Source organism: Ursus arctos, unplaced genomic scaffold (genome assembly GCF_023065955.2).
Source record: "Ursus arctos isolate Adak ecotype North America unplaced genomic scaffold, UrsArc2.0 scaffold_9, whole genome shotgun sequence".
NCBI classification, from domain to species: domain Eukaryota; kingdom Metazoa; phylum Chordata; class Mammalia; order Carnivora; family Ursidae; genus Ursus; species Ursus arctos.
The window spans coordinates 74,516,182-74,539,667 of NW_026623111.1; the positions used below are offsets into that span (position 1 = coordinate 74,516,182).

General features: G+C 35.9%; 1 protein-coding gene across 19 annotated transcripts in view; it reads left to right on the forward strand.

Annotated features, from left to right (window-relative positions):
• Nucleotides 1–23,486, forward strand: part of PDLIM5 (PDZ and LIM domain 5) — a 218,675-nt gene that overhangs the window by 64,567 nt on the left and 130,622 nt on the right. For all 19 annotated transcript variants that reach the window (XM_057309726.1, XM_057309736.1, XM_057309737.1 and 16 more), the window contains exon 3: nucleotides 15,729–15,880. In XM_057309726.1, coding sequence (XP_057165709.1) covers nucleotides 15,729–15,880 — 152 coding nt within the window. The remainder of the gene's footprint in view (nucleotides 1–15,728; nucleotides 15,881–23,486) is intronic.

A 23,486-nucleotide genomic window follows, 5' to 3' on the forward strand; every position in this document is an offset into this window, starting at 1 on the left:
AATCTGTTGCAAGGAATGTTTCTTACCTCAGTGTTTCTGACCTATTAGGTATTACATGTGAGCACACTGGTATCTAGTTTATGTTTGTGTCAAACAGCTGGAGAACTCATGGACTAGTTAGAGGCTTTTGTTCCTTGAATAAAAGTTTTCTAACTGAAAAAATATTCTAATATTGCTTGGAAGTTGAGGAAATGGCTTATAATAGTTGCCAGCAGAGAGTAATAACTAAGCTAACATAGTTAATAATAGTAATAATAACTAAGCTAGGTAGGTGGTTGCCAGATAGATTTTCTTGGAAATGTATTCTTAATGTTAAACTTTTTGAATAGATGTTTGCGTATTTGGAAGTAATGTTAAGGCAAAATGTTAACCTTTGTTATTTGTTATCTGATCTTTGTTATTTTACATGTAGAAATGGAAGGTTTTGTACAAAGACAGTAGTGTTATAAATGTTATCTGCTAATTACATATACTTTCAACAATTAAGAAATAGAACTCTATGTTACCTCACCCTTCCTACCCCCCCCACACACCACCTCCCATAATACATTATACACTAGTATATATCATGTACTCATTAACTGTTTGCTGAAAGAATTGAACCCATGTCAACTACTGTAACATAACTCAGAAGATGTTTAAGTACATTGGTCTCTTATTCAATAATGACCAACATTTGGTAGTGATGATTTTTGATGTATACAAGAAAAACTCTCTATAGATCCCAAATTTACCTGTAACTTCTGCTAAGAAATTTGTGTTTTCTCTAATAATAATGGCTTTAGCCTTCTCCCTGTTTTTGAGTGACTCTGGGTCCTTACTCTGAAGGCAAGAGGTGCTTTGATTTATCAGAGTGGGAAACAAGTTGAAGATGAAACAGCAGACAAATACGCTTCAGGCATATGCTACCAGGCAAACCAAAATCTTAGCCCCCTCCATTCCCTCGCTCCCCTCCCACCTCTGCAGACTTGACACAACTGGGAGCAGTGACATTGCTTAATAAACTTTCCCTAACTGCTGTCAGCAGCCTGTCCCCTGCCAAATCCAGTGTTACCCAAAGCTCAGAAACATATGGTGCACCAACTGTACCGGAACAGTAATCATTCAGTGTTGCTCCAGTCTCTTTTACTCTTCGTTTAAAAAAGGAAAAAAATAGTGGCATTGACGTAAGGACATTTCCTTTCCATTTCTAGCTGTTCTTTGTGATTGTGTGTTTGCTTTCTGTGGAGGAGGTGAAACATCTAGAGTAAATCAGTGTTTGTGACTAGAGACCAGAGTGCTAGACATGATCTACCAACATGTGGTGCTATCTTGATAAAAGCCAACTGTGCAGGCCAGCTTATTGGGCTAGAAAAATAAACCTGGGACTGAGGAAGGCATGGGAGACCTATTAGGGGTTGGTGGTAGTTCTGACCTAAAACAAAGAGAGCTGGAAGGAAAAGGATCCTTAGGATTTTTTTTTTTTTCTCAACAAATTCCAAGCAGAATGAATAAAATAATCCCATATATGGAAACTTTAACTCCTTTGGTCTAAGTGTTGATGGGTCTTGGTTCTGGAAGGCTGCAGAGTACAAAGGAAGCTGAAACCACACTTCCTGACACAGGAATGGAGTGAAGAGTTTCCCAGCTTCTTTATAGGATGAGACAAGTGCACAGCAGAGAAGCACTGAAAGGAACCAGGAGTTGACAGGCCTGGATTTCCTGGAAACAGTATGGCAAACAGGAGAGACAGTTGCATATGTGAGCAATCTGTTCTGAGCAGTGACATTTTTAAGGAGACCACACTAGTTGATGTGGAAGCAACTTGTAAATTAGATTCTTTACAAGTTATTTATTGTCACATACTGTGCCCATTATTGTACGGCTTTTGGCAACCTAGCCAGCTTGGGCTCTTAGTTTCCCTGTCGCATTCCCCCTAGAATGTAGACACCCTTAACTACTTGTCATTCCCTGGAAATGGTAGTACTTTCATATCATCAAGTCTTTCATGTGCTTTTGTTTTTGCTGAGAGCACATACATCTCTCCCATTTTGTTTCTGCAAATTTCAACTGCTATTTCAACATCCAGGACAACTGTGATTATTTCTGAGAAACCTTCATGTCCTCTAGATATATTAGTCATTCCAGTATTTATGTTGATCTTTTTTTTTTTTTTTAAAGAAAGGGGGGTGGTGAGGAACAGAGAGAGGGAAAGAGAGTATCTTATTCAGGCTCCATGCCCAGCACAAAGCCCAACACAGGGCTTGATCTCACAACCCCGAGATCATGACCTGAGCTGAAATCAAGAGTCGGATGGATATTTAACCAGCTGAGCCACCCAGGCACCCCTATGTTGATAACTTTTATACATTTCTTTTATTAGTCTGTAGTGTCCCAGACTATCCTTTACTTTTGATTGTCTCTCTGCCTAGGATGCGTTCCTTCTAGATATCTGCATGGCTCTTTCTCTTAATTCATTCTGGTTTCTGTTCAAATGTCACCACCCCAGGAAGTCTTCTCTGACTACCTTACCATGAAAGAGCATCTCCACTTTCTGTCCCCTTTCTGTTTTATTTTTCTAATGCAATTCTTATTTTATAAATTTACCTGCATGTTTATTGGTTGATTGTCTCTTCCCCCCTGACTGAATAGCAGCTCCGTGAGGACAAGGACCTCATTTTGTTCATTGTTGTATCACCATGCCTAGAACAACCTGGCACAAATTAGACACTTGGCAGGTATTTGTTAAATGATGGAATAAATGAATATTTGCTTTCCCCATTTGCCTTATAGTTGATTCTTACAGTCATTAGCACCTAGTTCATATGTAATCACTCAGTAAATGTATGATGAACCAATGAATGCATATTTCAACATTAAATGCCAGAGGACTCAGACACTAACAGTAGAAAAAAAGATTCTTGTCCTTTAGAATCAAATATTCTAGAATTAAATATATAATAGAATTAATATTCATTCTAAAAGAAAAAAATCATTTGGGATCTGAAAATAAAGATAAGCTAGATTCTCTTCTCCTAGTTAGTTCTGAAACCTAGCCTTTTGGGTTTCTAATGTTGATATAGTTTTAGGTTTTTGAAAAGTAGCCACGTTTGCCATTTTAATGCATTACAATAGAGAAATAAGAATAATATATATATATGAAGTAATGAGAGAATAATACAAAAGTTATTTTAATACCAAAGTGAGTAATGGATACTAATTGTAATGACTGTTTAGATTAATGAGAGATGGTAGTCTGTGTAAATATTTATTATGGTTTAGAGTTGAAAGAGACCCTAGAACCGTTGGTCCAGCTGTCTCGTATAGCTGAGCAGAATGAGGTGGGAGATGTGAATGATTTGCTCAAGGTCACAGGGTTTGTTAGTGGTAGAGCTAAAATTACCATCAGGTTTCTTTTGTAATACTAAGAGTTGTAAGAATGTGGATAACAGACACTTTCGTGCACAGTTTGCAAAATTCTAAATGGTTGCAAATATTCTTGCTGGCATTCTGGTGGCATGGATCAAAAATTTAAATGTGCATACCTTTTTAGGAGCAATTCCTAAAGAGAAAGATCAGTATGCCAAAATAAATGGATAATATTATTCATCACTTTATGTTTAAAATAAGAGCAAAAAAAAAAATGGAAACAAATTAAATTACTAAACAATAGCCTGTTAACTAAATACCATTGATTTCCAATATAGTAATTCATTAAATGTTTATTGTGTGTTATTTTTAAGTCTGTGTATAATAGACCTAAAGAGACATAAAAGATATAGTCATTGCCTAGAAGAAAATCCTCTGGTCTGCAAACCAGCAAACTGTTGGTTTATAGTTTGAGATGAAACAAGGACAGAAAGGAAGAGTCGGTATCTAGAAACTTTTGTAGTTTGACAGAGTAATTTTATGTTTATTGAATCTGATGATAAGAAATTTGGTCTTATATTTTGTATGGTTTCTTTAAATTTTGTTTTCCAGTTATTTGTCTTTATTATAGATTACAGAAGAATTGGTATAAGGCAGATATAGTGTTCACCACAGATAGTTTGAGGAGCATTGCTTTATAGAGAGTTACAAACACATGTGAAAAGTTAAAAAGTAGATGAGGGAGAGGGCTATGCCAGTTCTTTATACCCTTCCTCTGACTTCAGTATCAAATGGAATAGGCCTTTATTAAATACTAGTGATGTACACTATGAAGATTTTAGGAATTTTTAAAAACTGAGTCCCTGTTTTGTTTTTTATTTTAATACTTACCTGCCATTAGCATGTGAAGTCATGATTTTTTACCACATTAAATAAATATTAACTCTGCTTTGGGTTCTTAAATTTTCATTTATTTATTTATTTATTTATTTATTTATTATTTTATTTTATTTTATTTATTTGACAGAGAGAGAGACAGCCAGCTAGAGAGGGAACATAAGCAGGGGGAGTGGGAGAGGAAGAGGCAGGCTCCCACTGGAGCAGGGAGCCCAAAGTGGGCCTCGATCCCAGGACTCTGGGATCACGCCCTGAGCCAAAGGCAGGCGCTTAATGACTGAGCCACCCAGGCGCCCCGGGTTCTTAAATTTTCTTGATGCTAATGGATTTTTTATTTTATTTATTTATTGTTTTGAAACATCTTTAGCTTGTGGGCTTTGAAGGGCTTTGAATTTTTTCCCTCTGTCATAAAAGTATGCTGCTACTGGTAGTTTAGGAACCTCACTTTGAGAAACACTGTTCTAAGGTTTCACTAAATCATTCGTTCTTAACATTTTTTTTTTTTTGGTCACAGATGCCTTTGAGAATTTGGGGAAAGCTATGGACTGACTCAATGGAAAATACGTGCAAAGTTGCACATAATTTGCATACAATTTTAGTGGCTTCATCTAGTCCTTGAACAGAACCTAGTAAGGAGGGAGGTTGAAATGTGTGAATTTCAGTGTTAATCCGTTCTCAGGTAAATTAGGGTTGACCAATTCATTTTTAACCTTTATAGTTATCTGTGACATTTGTCACCGATTTCCTTATTATTATCAAGTGGACTACATAGAAACACAAATTTCTCTGTAATTAACAAATTTGTTTGATTTAGAGATGTTTGTATATGGTTTTTTTTCGTTTGTTTTTTGTTTTGTTTTTAAGTAAACCACCATATTTTTCACATTTCTGGTAGAATTATATTCACACATTAACTGCAAAGCACATTAAATCTCTGGGCTTAAACACATACAGATTAGCTATAGCATGAAAGTGTTATGTGGTGTCTTAATAGTGAACTGCAGTTTAAGAAGGCATGTTTCTATTTTATTAGGATGTTGATAGAGAAGAATAAAGATGTTACTTCAATAAAGAAGGACCCACCATGGAAAAGACGTTTAGAGTACTAGAACAAACATTATTAACAGCAGCCCTGTGTTTGAACTAGGTAGCTCAGTGGCTACATAAGGAAAGAAGGCATAATCACCGTCTTATTTCCCTTTGGTTTTGTGAGGCATAATGACATGTACTTTGAAGTATTCTCTTCATTGCTACCATATAAGGTGTATTCTCAGACTTTTGGGTAAAATTGATTACAGTTGACTCATAAGCCAAAAAAGAAGGCCCCTAGTCAAAGTAACCACTGCTCCCATGAGTCAGGAGTTTACAAATTTACTCACAGAGAGACATCAGTGATTGTTCTATTTCACCATTCTAACATACAAAAAGCCAAATGATTTTATTTCACAGAAAAGAGTATTAAAAAGAATCCAAAGTCGCCTCAGATTTTAAAGGGGCTTGTTCACATCAGACATCCAAGGCAGAGATTAGCTTTGTATATGTAGTTGAGTGGCATTTACAGGCTGGTTGAGGTGCCAAAACTATACAACAATAGACAATGCATGACGGAACAACTTTAAGTGTTGAGTGTAATATTGTAAGGCAGATTAGTAAGTACTGGAGTGACAGTAAATACATTGGGATTTGAAAAAAGTTTAAGGGATATGTCTGAAAAAAATTCAGTACTTCTTTTTTTTTTTTTTAAGATTTTATTTATTTATTTGAGAGAGAGACAGAGAAAGAGCACGAGCAGGGGGAGGGGCAGAGGGAGAAGTAGACTCCCCGCTGAGCAGGGAGTCCGATGTGAGACTGGATCCCAGGACCCTGGGATCATGACCTGAGCCAAAGGCAGACACTTAACCAACTGAGCCACCCAGGCATCCCAAAATTCAGTACTTCTGAAGTGTTCTTTACTTCTCACTGTAGTGCTTAAAACCTCCACCACTTCTGTTTATTTGTGATATTCAGTAACATTCATCTTTCGTCCAGAAAACAAGTTCTGTGAGTTCCCTGTTTTGGGGTAATGTGCATACATTCTTATGTGTTTGTTGAGGGGTAGCAGTGCAAAAGTCGCATCCATGGTATTCTGGGAAGTATGTGGGGCATGAACACCTAGACACTTTCAACCAGAGGCTCCTAAGTCTGAATTCAAATGTTTTCTCCTATAGTAGGTACTAGAAAGTACCTTTTACAGCAAAATTAAAGATTGCCTGTTAGGAGTTTTTCAAAATAAGACTTTCCTCAGTGCTTTTCTCTGCCTCAAGAAAATCCTGTTGGTTAGATTGATATAATTTTATTGGTATATTTATCCAAATTTCGGTAACAGCACTTTCAGAAAAATAGCATCTTTGTTTTCCCATGGTTTAGTTCCCATGGCTTTCGGACATGGGAAATTTCTGGTAGTGTTTCTTTCTATAGCTGTCATATTTATATATTCCTTTTTTACATTTATTAAGTCTGAGGGCATTCTTGTCATACTCATGGTGTTAGGGTCATACATTTCCAAGCATTCCATATTTGTTGAAAATATGCAGAGGTTGAAAACTTGCATGTTGGTTGTGGCTCTTATATAGGTACCTGTCTCATGCTTGTTACCCATAGAATATAATAGGAAATTACCAAAGTGATTTTCTGAACCAGCATAAACTGTGTTTAGTAAACATATGACTATTATAATGGTGTTATCTATATTATAAAACGATCTCTGTAATATACTTGTGATATACTCAGTAAGTCATTTCTATTGCTGACATCTGTTTTCTGAGGTTTGTAACTGCTGGCGTATTTCCAAGGGAAGGCATATGGAGGTTTTTGTGTGCATATTGAGATTCCTATGATTTGGAAGCATACATTTCATTAGAGAATTCTAAGTGTTGCAGTCATTGTTGTGGCTAAACATTTTGCCTCTTTCTGAAAAAGCTTAAGGCAATATAGCAGCTATATTAAATGCTTTTTTTTTTTTTTTTAAGAGAGGGAGAGTGAGAAAATCCCCAGCACAGAGCCCAAAGAAGGGCTCAGTCTCACAACCTCGAGATCATGACCTGACTAAAATCAAGAGTTGGATGCTTAACTGACTAAGCTACCCAAGCATCCTTAAATGCTTATTTTATTTTATTTTATTTTATTTTATTTTAAATATTTTATTTATTTAACTGAGAGAGAGAGCACAAGCAGGGGAAGTGACAGGCAGAGGGAGGAGGCTCCCGCTGAGCTGAGAATCCAATGTGGGGCTCCATCCCAGGACTCTGGGAACATGACCTGAGCCGAAGGCAGATGCTTAACCGACTGAGCCACCCAGGTGCCCCTAAATGCTCATTTTAAAGAGAAATCTTAAGCAGTTAAATTTATTTAAATGATATCTGCCATATTGGGTTCTAACTTTTAAAAGTGAGAGCTCTGTAATGCTCTCACTGATTTTGATTTTTGCTAAGAGTTCTGTGATTGTTTTGTTTCTGTGATGTGCTTGCTTTCAAGAGATAATAGCTACAGGGAAGGGTTAGTCTAACAGATATATCTCTAACTCCTTATGAATCCCAAATAGCATACTTCTTATGGATAAGATAAATGTTCTATTTAGTGCATTTTTGAGATTTTTGTTTATGTGGCGTGCTCTCTCGAGATACTAGTTTTAATGCAATTTTATAAGGATGTAGTGCTACTTTTCTCTCTTGTTGAAAAGTTTTAAGAAGAGGGGCGCCTGGATGGTTCAGTTAAGTGTCTGACTTCAACTCAGGTCATGATCTCAGGGTCCTCGGATGGAGCCCTGGGTCAGGCTCCCTCCTCAGTGGGGAATGTGCTTGTCCTTCTGCCCCTCCCCGTGCTCCTGCGCACGCATATGCTCTCTCTCTCCTCTCTCTCCTTTCTCAAATAAATAAATAAAATCTGTATATATATATATATTTATATTTATCTGCATTTCTTCTTAAAATTAAATATGTCTGTGTATATATATATATATACAGATTTTATATATACAGATATATATATATATATATATATATATATATATATATATATATACACAGACATATTTAATTTTAAGAAGAAATGCTGTTGGAGCCACACATTTGCATGGAGGCTAAGCATTTGGGGGAAGTTTAGTTATAAATTTTATTTGAGTACAATAAAGTTAATGACATGTTTAATGACACACATTGGTATTACTGTGAGTTAATTGGCTCTAAATCATAGTTATTAATAAGAGTCATTTAGGTTATTTTAGTTATTCAAATCAAAGTATAAAATCTTCTCTAATTATTATTTTGATGTTCTGTTCAATTTAAATATTATTTTATGCATGTGCACATGGAGGTACAACAGACCCAGAGACAAAGCCTGGATCTAGTTTACCAAACCTAGACTACCTCATGCCCTTTTCTTCTCTCATAGTCTTGGTTCCCTATTCTAGCCTTTCTTGTTTTCTTTACTTCCTGTCCCGTTTCAAGGCTTTTTCACCAATATTGTGTTATTGATTCTTATTCTTTGGCCTTTTGGTACAGTGGCAACACCTAACTGACCTGGGAAATGGTGATATGAGGTCACCATCCTATGAGAATGGAGTTTGGAAAACTCAGAATTGGATAGTGGTAAGCAAAGAAAGAGGACATGGAGAGCTTGTTCTGATCTTGTGGCATATTGAGCTCTGTTGCTGAGTAAAGGAAAACTTAAGGCGTAGAGAAGCTGAAGGAATAGAGTGAATGAAGAAGGGATATTTTGTCTTTATTTATGGAGGGAAGGGGAAGCCAGAAGGTCTGACTGGTCAGTTTGAAAAGCTGTCTTCTCTGCCCTGCAGGTCCTTGAAACAGGCATCCTGCCTATGTGAATTGGCGGCATGGCGTAATAATGATAATAGTGAACATTTATTTTGCATTGTGTGGTATATGCTATGCTGGTGTTTTATTTATCTGCTCGAGAGCTCTGTGAGGCAGGTGGAATTGTAGTCCTCATTTTAAGGATAGATAGATGAAGCTTAGAGAGGTCTAGTAAATTCATGTTACACAATCGAGAAATGGCCGAACATGAATATGAACTCATATTTGCCTGATTTCAAAGCCTATGCTCTGTACTGTGTTCTTATTTGCCGTATGGACATAGGCAATCCCTTTGATGCTCTCTTTTTTCCATCTGTAACACAGACTATAAAACTTCCTGATAATGGCAAAGAAAGATAGAGGGTCTCTCAAAGTTGCTTACTTACTGTTGTTGCTCAGTAAATAGTCCTAATTACTTTTTCTGGGTCATTTCTTTCTCAGGATAGAAAAATATTATGTGAGAAGAGCTACTCCTCTAAAATGACTGAAGAAAATTTGCCTTTGGGTATTTCCTGGTCAGAGTCAGATGGGGGAAGCCCAAGTCTGTGGTGCCTTTCATCCTTTCCCATATTACCTCCCCAACAGAGACTCACAAAATCTACCCATCTGCTTACTGAAGACTGGACTTCTTTTCAAGAGAAAACTTCTTGTCATCCATAATTGCAGTATAAAAAGGTTAAAATGAATCCCTAGAGGTTTTAGTCCAAGTATAGATGATTGATATTAGAGCCTTTCTCATCTAGGTTAATGGGGAGGGTCAGTAGAGATACCATTTCTTGAAGAGCATATAGTTGTCCTGGTTTACCCTCATTTCTGTATCAGTAAACAAGCTCAGGTGGTTCCAATGTGTGCAGCCACGTGTGCTTGCAATTTAAGTGAGACCACAAAGCGATGTTTTTAAAGAAACATATAGCTACAATTAAGTTTATGGAAAAATTGGACAACAGTAATAAAAATGCATCTCAAGATCAAAGGAGAAGCATTTGCTTGTGATTAGTTTGATTTATGCTGATCTTGACCCAGGAGCCTCCCACTGCTGCTTCCTTCCTACACATTGTGCATTTATGAAATACACATACACTTAAGGCTGTCATATAATATGTACAAGATTTACTGATGGCAGAAAGTTATTACTGTTTCAAATGAATGCAAGCTATTCAGACTTGCAAAAATAAAGAAAAAATGAACTATGAAAATAGTGAATAGCCTTGTAGTTTTTCCTTAGCTGCTAACAATTCATAATAGTGCTACATCCTACCCAATTTAAGGGAAAAAAAACCCACATTTATCTTTCTAATGAGTAGATGGCTTGAGGAAGTGGGGATAAACGAAGCTCATAGGAGTAGTCAGTAAGATGCCATCTTTAACACGTCTTAAATTTGTTTCTCTACATTGGGACTTTCCCATTATAAATACAGCATTAGTTCAGGCTCTTCAAGATCTTTAGTTTAAATTGTGTGAATAGAAAACCCAAGTATCGAATACTAAAGATGGTTGGAGATTTAGAAAAGATGTTAATATCAAAACCCAAGATGATTAATATTTCTGGCCTCAAAAAACTATAGACAAAGAGGAATTTGTTTGACAGTTTAAATAATTTGAAAGATTGTATAGATGGTGACGGGCATTTGTTTCCATTTCTGATCATTGATTGAGAAAAGGTTATGATTAAATACAATTAAGCTCTTCCTATCTATCTATCTATCTATCTATCTATCTATCTATCTATCTATAAGAGAGAGAAACAGAGCATGAGCTGGGGGCAGAGAGGGGCAGAGGGGGAGAGAAAGAATCTTAAACAGGCTCCATGCTCAGCGCAGAGCCTGATGTGGGGCTCGATCTCATGACCCTGAGATCATGACCTCACCTGAGATCATGACCTGAGCTGAAATCAAGAGTTGGGTGCTTAACTGACTAAGCCACCCAGGTGCCCCACAATTAAGCTCTTCCTAATGCTTGTTAGATAAAAATATCAAGAGGAGCTGTGATATCTCTTTAAAAGTCCTAGGAAAAATATATCACTAACTATCCAAAATAGATATACTTTGTTCTATTAGAAGTGTGTTTTCAGTTTTGACCTTACTTTGACCAGTTCACCTAATGATTAATCAGAGATTCTCATTTTCAGACTAGATCCGTTTTTCTCTCTTTGATGAATTAAGTATATTTCTACTAGAATTTACCATATTAAACTGCTGTGCCAATTATTGATTTCTTATTTACTATGGTTTAATTAGGTATTTTTCTAATACCTACAATATTCAAAGTTCTTAGAGAAGAACAAATTCTAAAACATGATCTCTGACTTTACAGAGCTTTTTTAAAGTTGGAAACAGGTTGGTGACAAATTAGAGATGGCTCGTAATTCAGGCTTTAGCTTTATTCTAGATTGTAGGAAGCAAGAAGATATTTGAAGTTTTTTCACCCTTTTTATAAATAGTTGACATGATTGGAACTCTCCAGTATGAAGTGGTAATAGGGCCACCATTATGGAAATGTGAAGATGGAGGAAAGGGGGAGGAATATGGAGAGTTTGATGGTAGGAGTTCTTTAGAAAACTCTTGTGGTACTTAGTAGGCAAGGTCAGGGTGACATGTTGAGTATGGACTAGCATGGGAGAGGAATGGAAGGATACATACAATTTAGTAATTTCCGTAGATGTTGGTACCTATGGAAGAGGCAGAATTCACAGGGGTATAGGATTTCCATGCTCCACCATCTAAAAATAAGGGTGGCAGTTAGAGTAAAAGCAATCCTAAAAGGATAGATAGTTCTAAGAAGTTGGATTCGAACATCTTGGAGACCATGGGATCTTAGAATCTAGCAGACAGCTGGAACAAAGGAGTAAGAAAAGTTTTACCTAGTTATGACATTGGATTTGATTAGATTATTTTCTTTATACATTGTTCATTACCTTTATGTTACTACTGGATGAGAGTATTTAAATTGCTTTTGTTGGGTACATTTAGAGGAAATGTCCATAGGTTTCAGTTTCTATTTTAAGGCTACCTTAATGTGAGAAATGGTGAGGTAATTTAGCTATGTTCTATTTCTGTTTGTCTATCTGCCTACCTATGTATCTATCTATCTACCTATCTATATATTATCTATCTATTTTAATGCTTGACCTAAAATAAAGGTCAAGCATTGGCTAAAATAAAATCTGGGATAAATTATTTGATACTTTCTCTCATTATCAGGATTCAGATTTCAATTCATTTGCTCAGTTTGGAAAGGAATAGATTTTCCTTTGCTCTACCAATGAAGTCTTTCAGATTTAACTCTTTTTTAGGATTAGATCTATATCTTTGTACAGACAGCTCACAGATAGGTAAACTTTTATTTACTTTTTATTTTTTTATATTTTTTAAAGATTTTATTTATTTGTCAGTGAGAGTACAAGCAGGGAAGAGCAGGCAGAGGGAGAAGCAGGCTTCCCATTGAGCAAGGAGCCCTATGTGAGACTTGATCCCAGGACCTGGGATCATGACCTGAGCCGAAGACAGCTGTTTAATGAACTGAGCCACCCAGATGTCCCTTACTTATTTTTTTAAAGGTTTATTTATGTATTTGAGAGAGAGAGAGAGAGAGAGAGAGAGAGAGAAAGCAGGGAGAGGGATAGGGGGAGAAGGAGAATCTCAGACTCCCTGCTTAGCATGGAGCCTGACGTGGGGCTCGATCTCAGAACCCTGAGGTTATGTCCTGAGCCAGAACCAAGAGTCAAACGCTCAAGCGACTGAGCCACCCAGGTGCCCCAGATAGATAAACTTTTAAAACTGGAAGGGACCTTTGAGATCATTTAGGAAACCCCCCACATCTCTCAGGTTAGTAAACTGAAGTCAAGGAAATAATAATAATAGCTAACATCTATTGAGCTCTTATCTCACCTAATCATTATAACAACCCTATAAATAAATCCCAGAGAAAGCAGTGGCATTGCTGGCTTTTAGGAACAGTTTTCTTTGTAAATGTCCCTTAAATTTAAACAGTTTAGTTCTGTGCATTTGAGAAGAACAATTCATATATCTGTTATAAGTGGTTTTTTATTTTTAAATTCATAAAAAGAAATAGTGGTTATTAAAAGACAGTTATATCTGTTAATGTTGTAAAACTGTATCTTTTAATGTAGTTACTGCTGTTTTTAAAGATTTTTTCCCTACCCTACACAGCTTTCATATTTTAATAAATATACCTGCCTTTATAGTATTTTAAACTATACTTAATAAAGTTCTATCTTAATTATTTTTTTCTTGATCCTGTGATTGTGAAAACTAGTCCATTTAATTTTTATTGAATTTTGGAACTACTTTGTCAATCATATGATATATAATAAAAGGTGTGTATATGTGTATACGCACCGTATAGCTATGTTGATAAGTGTGCTGTGAGTTAAATTTTGATCTTCTTTGTTACTCTGGAAATTTTATTTCTTTAGTGTCAACATACTACTATTTCTTGCCCTTAAATAATCTTGGCAACTGAGAAGATTGCTTCTATTAGTGTAAAGATGAAAACAAAATCATGATATACTATGTATGTGATATACTATGTAGTGATAGAGAATATTTCATTTGAAAGTTTTGAAATCTTTTTTTACACTTTGTATCTGTGAGATTTTATATAGCTTTGATCAAATAGGAATTTTTCTTACTAATTTTAAGAATTATTTTAGTCATTTGATAGTTGTATTTTAAAATGAAATAAATTTCTAATTATGTAAAATTTTAATTTTTTCTAATTTCACAGTTTTTTGTTTTATTTTTCTAATTAAGTAAGCTCCACACGCAGTGTGGGGCTCAAACTCACAACTCTGAGAACAAAAGTCCCGTTCTCCACCGACTGAGCAAGCTAGGCTTCCCCCCATTTCACAATTTAAAACAAATGCCAGTGTTAAATAATGAATCTGTGACATCTGTTCATTCAGTATGTATTTCGGGAAGGTCTGTAGTGTGCTGGGCACACTTCTAGCATTAGTAGAGAACGGAGAGGAACGCAGACTCTGTCTGTGGCTCTGTCTCAATGGATGTAACCTTCACAACTATTTTCTTGATTTTAGATACGATACTTGTTCTCATGTACTAAGATTGGTCTGCCTTGATCTTTATTTTTAAGGAAAGAGTTTGACAGCTGATGGTAATCAAAACCTAACCTGACTGAACATTTGATATCTATTTATAAATTGCTTTGCTTCCAAATTGTGAATTCCAGCACTCGGGGCTTGTTTAGTTTGCTGAGGGATATACTTTTTATTTATTTATTTTTTACTTTTATTTTCAAAGGTTTTATTTATTTATTTGACAACAAGCATGAGTAGGGGGGAGGAGCAGAGGGAGAGGAGCAAAGGGAGAGGGCGAAGCAGACACCCTGCCGATCAGGGAGCCTGACAAGGGGCTCTTTCCTGGGACTCCAGGATTTATGACCTGAGCCAAAGGCAGATGCTTAACCCAACTGAGCCACCGAGGCACCCTGGGATATATTTTTTAATCAAGAAGTAATTTTAGTAAGATGTTCTCTAAAATATGTAGTTTTTTTTCCATTTTTTAAAACATTGTGGTAATCATAAAAGTTAACCATTTTAACTGTTTTTAAGTGTACAATTCACTTGCATTAAATACAGTTACAGTGTTGTACAGCCATCACTGCTATCCATTTCCAGAATTTTTTCATCATTCCAAAGAGAAACTGTGTAAAATCCGTTAGTTTTAAGTATTTGAGGAATATTGGTTATTTTCTTTCTTTTTTTTTTTGGGGTGAAGTCTTCCAGCAACCCAATACTCAGTGTGATCAACTTATACTTACTGATTCTGAGCTTGTCATTTGAATTAGAATGGTTTCTCTTGATTTGTACTTGTTCAGTGTTTCTAGGTATGTATTAAAATTACATTATGTTTCATTTTACTGTAATTTTATATTTGCTTCTTTGGAGCAGTGAAATAGATACATATAAACTTTGAAGGAGCTCAAACTACATTATGTGAACACTTAGAAGATTGTTTAGAGAAGGGAAGAAAGATTGGGGATTAAAGACTGTGGTACACAAAAACATCTGATAGTCTCAGACACAACTGGTTTCCTTCCCCTCCTACTAAATGCCTGGAGCTGGAAGCACATCTAGTGTAAAAGATATTTGGGCCTGTGATCTAAAAAAATTCAGTACCCCAAACACTGGGTAGGAATTGGACTCAATAGGAAGGATTGTTCAGTAGATCCTCTGTCTGTGCTACTCTTTGTGTTCAAACAAAAGTACAGCCGTTTAAAGAGTTTTAAGCATTCTTTCTAAAAGAGTTTAAATACCCTATTCACATTGCAGATGCTAAAATGTAGTTTCCTTGGCTGTTCCTCTTCCTCATTCATAACAATCACACGCTACTGTTACACAATAAAGAAATGCAGAAATTATCAGGGAACCTTTTTCAGAAAAGTCTTTCAGTTTTTTAAAGAGCAAATAAGAGTTTAAGAAAATAAACATGAAAGTCATTTGAATTTTAACTTTACCTATTAATCAAGGTAACATTACTTTGTCTAGAAGTATATTAATATACTTTTGATTACAAGCAAAAGTATAATTTTCGTCTGTGTTTATTATTCTGTTTTTTAAAGAGTGACACTCCTAATGAAATATATTTATTTCAGCTCAAAGATGGAGGCAAAGCATCCCAGGCAAATGTAAGAATAGGCGATGTGGTTCTCAGCATTGACGGAATAAGTGCCCATGGAATGACTCATCTTGAAGCCCAGAACAAGATTAAGGGTTGTACAGGCTCTTTGAATATGACTCTGCAAAGGTAATTTGCATTTTGTTTGTCTCTGAGAGAGAAAACAGTTCTAAGGAGTGTGTTTTTGTGTATCTGATTTGTGGTATTAACTAAGAAGTTTCTATTACCTTTGTTTCAGGTAAATAAATTAAAAAAATATAATCGGGTTTAAATTGAGTTATCGAGCAGTATGAAAAATTGCTGAAAGCTTTGAATTATTTCCCCATAAAAAGACATGCATTCATGTACTCCTAAAAATTGTGTGTACAGTTTTAGAAAATCTAAGAATTCCTGAAATTTCTCAATAGAGTGCAGGCTAAAAATTCTTATTATAGGGTAAAATTCTTGGCTTTAATATTCTGAGTAGTGTATTAGAGGTATGCTGTTAAGATACAGTTTGGCTTTTCTTAGTATGTCTTTTGCCCTTTTTTTCCTAGATAGAAGAAAATATTTTTACGTTTGAAATGCAGATTTTCCGAACTTACTGTTTTTGTTACTCTGGCCTCAGTTATAGCATAGCTTATCATCTCATTGATTGTAATATATCAGGCATTTTGAGTATTTCAACATTTGACCTCCCTTGAAATCATGTGGACTGCTTGCTAAAAATATTGATAGGCATCAGAATATCTGAAAGGACCAAGAAGTATATTATAGTAATTCCCTATGATTATTATGAATTATTAAGTTATAACTACAGCAGTATCTTGGGCCCAGGGGAAGGGAGGTGAAAGGGGGTGGGGAGAGGGTGACTGAACGATAGCTTTCAGCCTTTAAGGTTTATTAGGAAAGTAGCTATCATTTATCAGCTGGGTATGGAAGGTTTTAAATAAGTCTTATTTTTGATGATTACAGGTGTTCTCTATTTCTATAAAATTTGGAAAACACCATCCCCCCCCAAAAACGTCTCATATATATTAATATATTATATATATATATATATATATATATATATATATATATATATATAATATATTGTGTATATTGTTAATTTTTAAGAGGGGAATAACATTTTGTGGTACCAAATGTATTTGGCTATGGAACCTTTTTTTCTTGAAGCCTCTCTTGGGACTATTTAAAGGATATATGCAGGGTAAGTTATGTACTTCTCTGGAAGCGTATCAATTTGGTCTTAAAACTGAATAGGAGAAATTTTTATAAACTTAGACTTACAGATTTACTTTGATGTAACCAGCTCCCCCCTTTGTGTGTGTGTGTGGGCGGGGAAGAAATTCCTGTCAGTGAGACTGTTCGTCAAAGGTTATTTATATTTAAATATTGATAGCTCTTAGGTGTACATTTTAATGCATATAAAGGAGTCAATGAGAAAAAAAATAACCTCGCTAAAAAGTTCTATTTTTGTAGTGTCCTTTTTGTTCTATGTACTGAGATCTATAACACAAAATTATTGTTACCAATTAAATGAAAAGTAGTCATTTTTATTTGTAGTCATTTTTACTAAGTATGAATTTTGAAAGGGTACCATGAAGTCAAGAAGCTTAGATATTAGATTAGAAGCTTACATACATCTTATTTTCTTTTGAAAATACTCTGGTTCTCCTAAGAATAGATGAAAACCAGATGTTACCTTGTTTTTATGCATTTCCAATTTAAGTAATCTGTTACTGACCCCTAATAAAGATTCTTTTAAGCTACTGAAATATGAAATTTAACAAACCAAGTCATTCTAAACATTTGGTGATACTTGTCTTCATAGTTCTGATATTCAGGGCCCAAAATATGAGAGAGAATTTTAGAGTCCTGTTATTATTCATTGTAATTCTCAAATTTTTGAACACTTCTTGTGTTAAGTAGTGTCAACTTGAAAAGAGATTTGCATTTAAAACAATTTATAATATAACATTGACAATACTACTGGGGCACCTGGATGGCTTAGTCGGTTAAAAGTATCCGACTCTTGATTTTAGCTCAGGTCAGCCCACGTCATGATTTCAGGGTCATGAGATCCAGCCCCGCATTGTGTTCCTCGCTGTGTGTGGAGCCTGCCTAAGTTTCTCTCCATCCTTCTCCCTCTGCACCTACCCCCCGCCACGTGTTCAAATGCGTGCTCTCTCTCTCAAAAAAAAAAAAACAGAAAACAAAAACCCATAACATTAACAATACTACTAAAGAAATATTTTTTTGCCTTTCCAAAAATATAAATCTTTGAATAGTTTCAATCTTTCCCTATATTAAGTTGCTTCTTTTCCTAAGTTCTTTCTTATATCGAAGCAAATATTTTTTTTTCCACTTATTTCTGAATTTGACAACAGCATCCTTAATTGGCCTGTCACCTTACCCTCTTTATTCCATCTCTTACCCACCGGACCGTTTTGTAGTCTCCTTCCAAACTGAATAACCTACAACAGTACTTGTGCCATGTAACAACTCTTTTCTTCTTAAACATGTACTTTTCTTCATGAACGTGTAGTATTTCCCTTTACAGACTTGTAGTCCAGTTTCCCTAGAAGAAGAACCGGAGATATAATTCATGTACAAGTATTATATCAAGAGAGGTCTTTGAAATGTTACAACAAAGTGACTGAGGCAGGATTGGGAAGAAGAAGAAACTGAGATGAGCAAGGATGTGGTTTCAGGGGATATCTAGCTTCACCTTGATCCTGGAGGTAACTTTGGGTCAAAATTATACCATAGAGCTTGTCTTGCCTTGAGGCAAAGGAACAGGGCTTTTTTTTTTTTTTTTTTTTTTAAAGATTTTATTTATTTATTTGACAGAGATAGAGACAGCCAGCGAGAGAGGGAACACAAGCAGGGGGAGTGGGAGAGGAAGAAGCAGGCTCCCAGCAGAGGAGCCTGATGTGGGGCTCGATCCCGTAACGCCGGGATCACGCCCTGAGCCGAAGGCAGACGCTTAACCGCTGTGCCACCCAGGTGCCCCAGGAACAGGGCTTTTATTCACCCTCTCTTAGATATGTTAGTCACTGGCCACCAGTTTTCCTGGACATGTATGTGTGTGGATGTGTGTGCGTACGCATGCAGGGAAGGGGGGAGGAGGTAGCTTCTTTTGCTTACACAGAAAGTTGCTGATGTGAACTGTTAGCGTTTCTGAGTGGCTGTACCAAACTGGTGTAGAAGTCTTCCAGGGGACGCAGGCTGGGTGCAGCATGTGCTATGAGATTCCATCCAGACTTGAGTCCATTTGTTCAGAGGATTAGGTTCTCTGTGATCTAGACTCAAATTGTCCTCCCCAGATCATCCCTACTCATCAATGAGTACTATCATTTTATTTAAGTTTCTTACTATCCCTCACCTGCCTGTCTTTCCTCTCATGAAATTCACTTCATCTAAGATGCCTCCTTACCTCTTCACTGCCAACACAAGCCTCTACATCCACAAAACCCTTGTTGAACCTCATCATCTACCTGTTGTCTTTCCTCGTTTTTGCAACTTATTCGTTTTTCCCCCTCTGAACTCCTATGACAAGTTTATACCATTTGATTCGGAATTTAATTATGTCCTAGGTATAACCAGGAATAACAAGGCAGATTCCGTGAGTCATAGAAATGAACCTAATTAGTTAATAGTCATACCTAATACTGTCCATGTATTTAAATAATTACTCCATGTATATTAGTTCTGCTCCAGCTAGACTCCTTGAAAGCAAAGACCATTTTTTTTTTTTAAAGATTTTATTTATTTATTCGACAGAGAGACAGCCAGCGAGAGAGGGAACACAAGCAGGGGAAGTGGGAGAGGAAGAAGCAGGCTCATAGCGGAGGAACCCAATGTGGGGCTCGATCCCAGAACGCCGGGATCACGCCCTGAGCCGAAGGCAGACGCTTAACCGCTGTGCCACCCAGGCGCCCCAAAGACCATGTTTTTTGCATGATCTGTGTTGAACAGCATCTTGTATAGTTTTATGTTCTTGATGTCTAATCAGTATTTGATGGATACCAGCATTAATTCCTAAACTTGGAATCATTTATTTATTCCACAAGTAGTTTTTGAGCTTTTACTACGTGCCAAGCACTGTTACGGATGCTGGGGACATACAGTGAGCAAAACAGACAAAAATCTCTGCCTCACAGTGCTGACCTTTTAGCAGAGATAGACAAAAACAAGTAAGTAAAAGCATGTATCATATCACATGGTGATAAGTGTTATGGGGAAAAATAGAGCACGTAAAGGAGATAGGGAGTGCAGGGGTAGGGAATTGCAAGTTAAAATAGAGTGGTCAGGAAAGCTTCAGTGAGAAGGTTATTGGATATGTGGTTCGTGCATGTCCTAGGCAGAGGGAAGAAGTGTTACAGCGGCCTTGACAGGGAGTCCAGTAAGCCTGGAGCAGAGTGAGTGAAGGCAGCATGAGTGAGTGAAGGTAAGAGGTAAGGTCAGAGAGGGAGCAGAAGTGGCTTGAGATGGGGCAGAACTTGTAGAGCCTTGTGGGTCACCGTAATGTTTGTAATCAAATTTAAGTTTTCCTGGACCTAAAAAAATTGTGAGAAAGCCTTAAAGAGTTGTAGCTGCCTGGCCAAATCTATAGCAAGGTCTGGGAGAGAAATGACTTCATTGTTGGAAGGAGGGGCTAGAAGGAGGAGCAGACCAAGCTTCTCCCCAAGTCTTGATAGTGGTGGCACTACCTTTTCCTTTTAGCACTGTCAGAAACGCTGGATGGTTGCCACTTCTGCGGAGTTCTGCTCACCTCCACCCAAGAATCCCCAGGGGGAGAAGATAAGAGAAAAGCCATCTTTGTTTTTGAAATGAAAGTTACCAGCAATTTTGTTTGGTGAATTTTTTTTGCACTAAGTATTATTGATATGTATCAATTCATTAAATAAATATTAGTATATACACTTAATTGATTTCTTCTTTAGGCCTAACCTCAATATCTGAAAATAGGATTTAGATAAGAAAAAGTAAGATAAAGATACTTGCTTATGATTAAGGTTTTGTAACTGTTTTTTCCTATCTAATCTAATTTGGGGGTATTTAATAAAGCAAACATATTTTCTCTCTGTGATATCCAAAAAAGATAAGACTTGATTCACTGTGTTCTGGGTATCTAATGAATACAGAGGTGTGGAAAATTTCATTTTAATTTGTCTTTTATCCTTGGACTAGGATTGGAAGTTTCTTTCTTTCTTTTTTTTTTTTCACTCCTGCAACTGGAACTGATTCTGAGTACAACTGGACAATGAAAAATTCTATTTGAAATTATTTTTCCTCTTGGTGAAATTAGGCAAATAGCAGTATCCTTATTTTTAAATATCAATTGCATTTTGCCTATACTTTTCTCCAAGTCAGAGTGGATCATTTTTCAAATTATATTTCAGCTAACGAAAGAAGAAAATTACTTTCTAAAGCTTTGATGTCAATAACTATTAACTAACTACATTAGAATTGGATTCTATGAATAAGATTTTTAACTGTTTCATTTTATTTCAGTAGTTTTCTACACAACACAGATAAACTTGCTACTAACTTACTGTATGAATTGAGGCAAGTCAGTAAAGTTCTGGTACTTAATTTTCTTGACTATAAAATGAGGTCATGGGTGATTTCTAAGTTTTCTTAAATTCTGGTTCTTGTTCTGATTTTTCAGCTGTAAATGGATAAGTTCCCTAGAGCTTGCTATTAGATCAAACTAACTTAGGTTTGTTTATTTTGGCTGAGTAAATCAGGAAATTGGACTTTCTTCGTTGGAGTTATCTTAAACTGTGCCAGGTTAGCAAAGTGACTTGTACTATTCTGCTGACTTTAAGGTGAAAGGTAGGTCAGATGAATATTCAAACAGCATTTAATCATAAAAAATACTTTATTAGTCCTTATTTTATATTTTTAAATTAATCCTCTCAGAATCACAGAAAAAATATAAATATGTGTAGCTTTTCTAATCTTCCTTGTTTTTTTACAGTACTGGTAGTGACAGGTCTGTGACTTTTTTTTTTGTTCCTTAGGCTTCATTTAGTGTATAATGTATTATGATTGGAAGTGAAAGATCTAGAAGGATTGAATTTTGAAAAATATTGATGTACTCTCTTTCTGCCTTCCCCTTCCTCGTCCTTCAAACAACAACAACAAAAAAATTGTCAGAGGTCTAGTAACTCTACTAATGAATGGCAGACTGTAATAACTTAATAGGGTCACTGAATTACAAGAAAAAAGAAAAAAGTAGCTGTTTTACCAGACCGAAGCTATTAGCCGTCTTTTGTTTCATCTTAACAGATTGCTTAACATTTTATTACTGTTAGCTTTATGGATTCCACTCTGCTCTTTCACTAATAGCATAGAGGCAGGATTTATAAAGTATTTTTTTTAAATCAAAATTTTCAGTTCTCTGTGTGGATATTTGAATTTGTGTGAATTAGAAACATTTAGTTGGATTATCTTTTAATTGGAGTTGCACATTGATATTCCCATGCTTTTCTAATTTCTGTTCTGCAATTTAGCGTTTACTGTTTTTTTGTTTGCTTGTTTGTGTTGGTTCTAGTTTTGTTTTTTAATTCTTAAGTGGGAGGATGACTCTTTCAGAAGGACCAAGTCTGATCACATCATCCCTGCCCCCACTATTAAAAGTAGCAATGCTGGGAAAGGGGAAGAAGACAAGCATGCATGGACATCTCTTTTGTGCAGTCCTTTTCACAAATATAATTTAGGAAGGAGTTAACATATCCATTTTTCAGATGAGTACATTATGGCTTCAAGAGTTTACATGATTTGCATAACAAACCCAGGTCAGTTCAAAGCCTGTGCCCTCCCCACTTTTTTTGTTGTAGCAGTGGACTTAATGACTCTGGTCTCCTAATAAAATTTGATGAGACAGGATAGTAACACAAGAGGGGTAACTTTTTGACTCTTTTACTTATAAGCAATCGCATCTCTCTGCCCAAAACATACTTTTCATTTGCACTCTCACCTGTCAGTATTCTGTAAGTAATATTACACCTAAATTACTTTCTATGTGTTTCATAGATCCCTATATGTTAGAATGAAAAGAAAGAAGAAAAAAAAAGGAGGCTGAGTAGATCGGTGGACCACTGAATGGGAGCATTCATTTGGATACTGACTTGTGTATATGATTGTGGGTCCTAATTCAGAATGTGATCTTTCAATTTTCCCTCCTAAATTTATAACCCTGTTGACTGTATTTGCTAGTTTATTTCTGTATTAAAGTATGCAGTCTTAGTTCTTGAGCAGGCTTCTATCTGTGTATTCCACAAGTTACTAAGGATTCAGGAATTTAAAAAAATATATTTTCATTATGGTACTCACTGGAAAAGAAACTGTAACTGTCAATCAGCGAATCAGTCAGCAGGCATAAAAGAGAAGTATTTATTTCATATCCCTTTTTCTTCAGTTCAGTAGGGATAAAGATTGTTGAAACTGAACTGGAAGGCTCAAGTTAGTTCATTTTTTTTGATAGTCTGTAGCAGTTTGACCACAGATTTGGTAAATATAGGTTCATCAAAGTGTATTTTGCATTTTGAAATTCTTCCCTTTGAACTTTGTATCTTGAAACTGTGTGATTATTTCTTAACAATAAAAGTGTTATTTACTCCTGTGAAGGAAAAATTATTTCAGTCTCTAATCCTTTGGGCAAACAGTCCTGAAAGTGATACATTTAAAGACACGTTTAATTATGAAGCTTTATTGAAAAATTTTAATATGTTTGTGCAGA